Source organism: Eucalyptus grandis, chromosome 4 (assembly GCF_016545825.1).
Source record: "Eucalyptus grandis isolate ANBG69807.140 chromosome 4, ASM1654582v1, whole genome shotgun sequence".
NCBI classification, from domain to species: domain Eukaryota; kingdom Viridiplantae; phylum Streptophyta; class Magnoliopsida; order Myrtales; family Myrtaceae; genus Eucalyptus; species Eucalyptus grandis.
The window spans coordinates 33584517-33591496 of record NC_052615.1 but is presented as its reverse complement, the minus strand read 5'-3'; the positions used below and the strand labels follow the sequence as shown (position 1 = coordinate 33591496).

Below are 6980 nucleotides of genomic sequence, written 5' to 3'. Positions count from 1 at the left end.
AAAAAAATTAATTATAAAAATAAAAAATTTCGAAAAAAATGATAAAAATTCAAAAAAAAAATTCAAAAATATTTCCGAAAATTCAAAAAACTCAGAAAGCATTCAAAAAATTCGACCTTTTTCTTAATTTAAAAAATTTAAAATTTAAAAATAAAAAAATTATTTTTATTAAAAAAATTAAAAAAAATTAATTAAAAATTTAAAATTTCGAAAATAAAAAAATGTAGGATTTGGTTAGAAAATTGTTATGTATTGCATCTTTAGTGTAATTAGGCATTTATTTGCTCGTTTATTAATTATATAGCATGTTTAATTTGCATATCTAATTATGTTTAATTGCACGTGTTTAATTTTACTGCAATTAGGACCTTGTTAGCCTTGATTATTACTTTAATGATTGCGCACCTGCATGATCACCTCGCATGTTAGTGGATAGGTATAAAATCAATTCAAACTGCATGCCAAAAATCATTTTGTTAAAATGAACAAGATTAGGTACCGAGAGGGCACTAATTGGTTAATTAGTGTAATCAAGTCCCCGAACCTAGATTCTCTGGTTGCGTAGGAGGTGAGGCACGCTCCCATGCCTCACTTGATTTCTAGCCGACCCCAATAGGCTAGTGGCGACTCCTTTTGTGCAAAATCCATGAAAAATATCCCAACGTCACGCGAGGTATGGGCTTGGGAGAGCTTGCGCCTAATCATGGGCCTTAGGCCCGTCCTTTAGGCAATACCCCTAAACCTGTTCCCTCCCCCCGAGGGTAGGTCGCGACAGCTTGGTGACTCCGCTGGGGACTTGGTTTTAAACTTTAGAGGACTTAGGCCAAAATTAATCTTGTTCAAAAATATTTTTGTTTGGCAGCAAAGATAGTATGTGCATCCATAACATGTCAAATGTTAATTGTTTATGGGAGTTATAAGGGGTGGTGATTTCTAACATTTGTTTTGTAGGGGTATAAGAGTGAATGGTTTATTCATGTTTGAAGTGCTGATTGTTTTTTTTTTTTTTTTAAATTGTCATGCATGAGTCTCCTGCATTGCACTACACCATAGCACACACAACCTGCCGCCGGACCTGGGCCGCATAGGATCACCTAGGATGGTGTTAAGGTGAATACCACTCCGACTACAACCGCGTAGTACGAGTCGCCCACCTTAACCCCGAAATTTCTTTCTTCACGTTGAAGGTACCCACCCCGGTCTGCAACCGCGCGACACGGGTCGGTTATTTGACGAAGCCGGAGTCATGGGTAACCCGACCTAGCCGCAACCTTGCTGGTTCAGTCCGGTGATCCCATGGCTCCATTTTGAGCCATTTAGAGTAAGAAATTGAACCACTGTCCATGCGTATGTCTATGTCATTGGCTTTGCTACTCAATGAGTAGGGTAAGATTTTCAAATTCTCTCCTTCGTAATTTACTTATTCGCTTTCTTTTTTTGGTTGGTTCATGGCAAATTAGGTTGATCGTAGCTTGTGAGTAGTATACGATGGGGATGCCCGAGCTTCACATCATTGCTACCTCGAAAGCCGAGCCGCACATGGTGGGATAGACTAGACTCGACTGGCCATGATTGGGTTCGATCCAACGTCGGACGATTACTTCCCTTTTAGAAATAGAAACTCATTATGGTGTTGTACGAGCGTTGGCACATGTTTGGTGTCCCGAGACTTGCACATTCATATTCGGTGACCACGAGCTCACTCCAACCCTAGAAGAATACAGTGTCGTCATGGGAAAGCCTTTGGTGTCGGAGTTAATTGGCCCACCTGTAGGGACTGAGCATGCATCGACTTTATCCAATTTCCTTAGAGTTAAGGAGGATGACGTGAGAAAAGTTTTGAAAGCTAATCGCAAGACTTGCCCATTTTCATTCCTAAATGAGCTTTTTCAAAATGCCCCATCTTTTCAAAAGAATAGGATCTTTCTGTTAGCTTTCTTCGGGTTCGTGTTATTCCCACGTTGTAGGAACGCTATTAACCCTTCCGTGGCATGGGTAGTTCGTGAGGTATGTATGGGAAAGAGCTTTGTTAACGCCGTCCTGACTGAAACTTTTCTTTCCCTTGCTCGTTTCAAAGAAAACAAAAACAAAACTTTCCATGCTCCTCCTGAACTCTTGCAAATTTGGTTCTTCTCTCACGTTAAAGGGTTTGGTAGCCTAATGACCGTGAACGACATCTCTGACTCTAGCCACCCTATCCTGAAGTTTAAAGATAGGAAGACGTTTGCCCCCGACTATCACTATTCTGAGTGGTTAGCTTTCATGACCAACCCTGGACCCGAAGATTTCCAATGGCACGCCAAATGGCTCCGAGTTCGAGAAGCGCGGTTCGTGTGTGGGCTTACTGGATCGGTTCCTTTGTTGGGAATTACCGGAGTCACTGAGTATTACCCAACCCGAGTCGCCCGTCAGTTCCAAGAGGTTCAACAACTTCCACCGATGATTCAAGAAGACCCGCTTAGGATAGACTTTCCTGATGGATGCCAAGATCACGAAGACTCCGTTACATTAGTCAAGTCGATGTGGGATATGTGCCATCCCCGGAAGCTGATATGGCCCGAAGAGGAGTTGGAAGGGCAAGAGAAGACTTACTATGCCTCAATGGAATACATCCTTAGGCATAAAATCCCCGAGAGAGCCTACGCCCGAAGATTCTGACGTGCCATTAAAGACCACCCATCGAGCCGAGATCAAGCGCCTCAAAAGGAAGCTCGAAGAAGCCGAAGATCGTGCCTCGAAGTTGACCCGAGTTAGTGGGGCGGTCACAAGCGGGAGCTGTCCTCGCTAGTTAGATCGAGTCAAGCGCGATATGTAATGGGCCCATGCCCACGTATGTTACAATGTTAAAGAATTTGTCTCGAGTCGCGTTAACGAGCAAATTTGGGTGATTAGATCTTTGTCATGGACCGACCGCCTAATCATTACTCCATGCTTATACATGCTTATCTATCCTTGTTCAGGTACTAGCCGATCGATTATCTTTTACCGATCGTCGACACGGCCAAGCGGAGATCCCCAATTCGCACGCGCGCGAAAGTCAGAATGGAGAACGAGGACACCAACGTACGCATGGCCAAGATGGAGGACCAGCTGGCCCAACTCACCACAATGATGCTTGAAATAAGCCGAAGCTCAAGGAGCCCCTGCGTAGCTGTCACGGGAACATCCACTCCGGTGTCAACAAAAAGGCACGCACGTTGCTGATCCCTTGGGAAAGAAACTGGGAAGGCTCCTTCGTCACGCCAATTATCGTCAATCTGGATCCTCCTCCAAAGGAAAACCCAACACCCCGTCTAAGCGAAGAGAGTGAAAAACGCTTGGCAAAGATGGAGGAGCGACTGTGTGCCTTGCAAGGTTACGAGCTGAAAGGAGCTGATAGGCTGTCTCTATACACCAAGACTAACTTCCCTGAGAACTTCCAAGAGCCTGAGTTCACAAGAAAATATGACGGAACGGGATGTCCCAAGACCCACCTCAGATATTACATGAGGAAAATGGCTCGCTACGCTGACAACGTGCCATTTCTCATACACACGTTTCAAGATAGCTTGGAAGGCATTGCCCTGACGTGGTTCATTGCGCTGGACATTGAAGAATTCACTAGTTGGGAAGATTTGACCAACGAGTTCTTACAGCAATACCGGTTTAATACCGAGCTCGCCCTTACGAGAGAAGAATTGACCCGCGTTGAGAAGAAAAGAAATGAGTCATTTAAAGCTTTTGCGCAAAGGTGGAGAACCATGGCCTCACAAGTGAAGCCAGCTTTGAATGAGAGGGAGATGAAGCAACTATTCCTCAAGACATTACCCCCCGAATACTTCCAAGGATTAGTATTTTCGGGATGCCAAACCTTTTCACAGCTGGTAGATGTAGGTGAAGGAGTTGAGTGGGCACTCATCGAAGGGAGGATATCCACCGGAGGCACGAAGAAATTCCAGGTGAGAAAAGATAAGGAAGCTGCAGTTGAGGTAGCGCTCGTGCAAGAGTCATTTTACCCTAAGTCGCCCACAGCACCTGCGCACAAACCTATGGCCGTTCAAGGGAGCTCATCACGAGCATATGACAAAGGCAAGAGACCCTTTCGAAAGGAATTTTCCCCACTGCCACGACCATTGTCAAAGCTGTTGCCTATGCTTCTTGAAAAGAGGATGGTTGCGAAGGAAGTACCTAGGGACAACCCCACGAGGTTCGCCGGGTTTGATGTGACCAAGACCTGCGAGTACCACATGGGAGAAATGGGGCATGATGTAGATAGTTGCAATGTGCTAAGGTACAAAGTCCAACAGTTACTGGACAAAAACATTTTGACATTTAAGGAAGCTCAGCCTAATGTGCAACAGAACCCCCTACCGGACCATGCGGAGGGAGTGAACTCAATCTTTGAGGAGACACAGGCAAGTCAACAGCCTCTAGTTGCGAATGCTTCCAAGTTGTATGAGTCCTTAGTGTTGGCAGGATACTATGGAGGTCATCAGGATGTCACCCCGAAAGAGAAACTGAACCGCGTCCGCAGAATGGTAGCCATGGGGGTAATTCGATGCGGAGAAGAGGAAGAGAATGTCGTATCCATGATAATCCCGTCATCATTCCACTCATCTTTTTGCAACATTGCTCGTATATCTCGAGCGAAGAAGATTATGCCTGGAATTTCGAAGACCCCGGCTTTGTACGAGGAAGGGATGGTAGCTATGATAACTCCGATGGTGATTGAACTATCGAATGAGGAGACTACCGGCGATATCGAGATGGAAATCGCTGAACCCACGATGATTGACCTTATAGTCGAGGAAATGTCAGCAATCGAAGTCACGGGAGGGAATGTAACGCCAGTCACAATTGAATTGCCACCACGGGAGGAAGATGGAGTAATAGTGTTGGAGAGTCCTCTAAATTCGATCCCAAAGCTGTACCTTGGGATTATCAAACAAATGAGGTAGATCTTTATCACACGATCGGGCCGTTATGCACCCGATAAAGGAATAGAAAAGAAGGTCGTGACTAAGGAGGAAGCGAAGCAATTCTTGGCCATAGTAAAATCTAGCGAGTTCAATGTGGTAGATCAAGCTGCGGAAGTTGCCAGCCCAAATCTCCCTCCTAGAGTTGTTGAAATCCTCCAGAAGCACGGGGACATCTTGTTGAAGGTCCTCAATGAGGTACACGTACCCGAAACAATCGATGAAGTCCAATTGGAAGAGTTTGTCGGAGCAGTTCTACTGAAAGACCAGATTTCCTTTACGGATGAGGATCTCCCTCCCGATGGTCCTAATCATACCAAAGCACTACACATCTCGGCGAAGCATGAGAGCACTCTTGTTTGTAGAGTGTTGATCGATAATGGTTCGGCACTTAATATATGCCCGTTGGCTACCCTCCATCGTCTAGGCATTGATCTTGGGAGAATCCGTACTGGCAAGTCAACTGTGCGGGCCTTTGACGGGATGAAGAAGGAAGTGATAGGGGAAATTGAGCTTGAGTTGTTGATTGGCCCCGTACTCTTCCAAATCGTGTTCCAAGTGTTAGATATACCAAGCGCTTTTAATTTTCTGCTAGGGAGGCCATGGATCCACACGGCAGGCGCTGTTGCCTCTAGCCTCCATCAAAAGGTACGATTTGTGGTGGATAACAGGCTTATCACGGTCCATGGAGAATCTGACTTCAAGATCTACCACGAGACGACCATCCCATATGTGGAGCCTGAGTGTACCGAGGAATCCAGCTTTCAAACCTTCGAGCTGGTATCCATGGTCCACGTGCTTGCAGGGTCTTTCACAAAGGTTCCTGAATTGTCTAAGCCAACCATAGCTGCGGGAAAGATTATGCTAGCAAGTGGGTATAATCCTGGAGAGGGCCTTGGATCACACGGTCAAGGTGTACGAAAACCCATCGAAGCTCGTAAAAACTTCAAAAGAAGAGGCTTGGGATATGTCGAGAAGTGGGGAGGCCATAACAACCAAGGAGGTCGTGGAAGGAATAGAGGCCGAGGTGCCCGAGGGGGCCGAGATGGGTATAAAGACTAGAGTGAACGCGTTGCCCATACTGAAGAGGATGAGCGCTATCAAAGCCCGTTTTCCCCGTTGCTGGAGGAGACGTTTCCAGGACCCCCAAGGATGTTGTTCGAGGAAGAGGAGGATATCCATGGTGTGACCGAGCTATTTAAGGAGGACGTCATATGCACCATCCTGGCGTGCGAGGAAGCCGAGTCCTCTGAAGTCATGGCTATCCCTCCAAAGTAGGGCGGTTCTCGTTTAGCCTAGTCTTTCGTTTTATGTCTTCTCCCCTGCGCGGGATCTCGTAGTTTTTCTTTATTTATTTCCTGTTTTTGTCATTTGTAACGTGAACTATAATCAGCCTCGATCTTGAGCCGTTGGTCGAGGGTGGTGTGTGTTAAAATACGGCCTTATCTTTCCCCATTCAATAAAATAGACACATGTTTTATTAAGGACATGTGGAAGCACATCAAACTAGCCCTATGATGGTCGCTGAGGCCTAGGCCTCCACATGCTCCCTTATTTGACTGTTCCGCAAGAACAAGGAAATCCGAGGATATGAGGATGAGTTCTTGAAATTTTTACAAAATACTTTGAAAACTTTTGAAAATGGCATGCATTGTCTTTGATGTCAACATTACTCTAACTCACATTATCGCATCTCAGGCATTACATTATGCATAATCATGATAAGGACGCATGTGACTCGGATGTGCATGAAGAAGGTCCCTCAGGTTCCGATGACATCGGCGATGATGATTGGAAGGGGGTCGAGCACGAATGGAATCGACACGAAGAATCGAAGCCGTCGACTGAAGAGCAAACAATCACCATAAATTTGGGCGATGCAGAGAGTGTCAAAGAAGTAAAAATCGGGGCATGTCTCTCGAGTCGAAGCGGAAAGGATGACTAACCTTCGAAAGAGTATCAAGATGTGTTCGCTCGGACATATGCCGACATGCCGGGATTGGATCTGAAATTGTGGAACATGCT

At 45.6% G+C, this 6980-nt stretch overlaps 1 protein-coding gene across 1 annotated transcript; it reads left to right on the top strand.

Moving 5' to 3' along the window:
* The first annotated feature begins 3326 nt into the window (after nucleotides 1-3326).
* LOC120292628 lies at nucleotides 3327-6233 on the top strand. The gene is made up of 3 exons (XM_039310905.1): nucleotides 3327-4820; nucleotides 4938-5958; nucleotides 6043-6233. Exons 1-3 carry the CDS (start codon nucleotides 3327-3329, stop codon nucleotides 6231-6233), a joined length of 2706 nt encoding a protein of 901 aa, XP_039166839.1.
* Nucleotides 6234-6980: the final 747 nt, after the last annotated feature.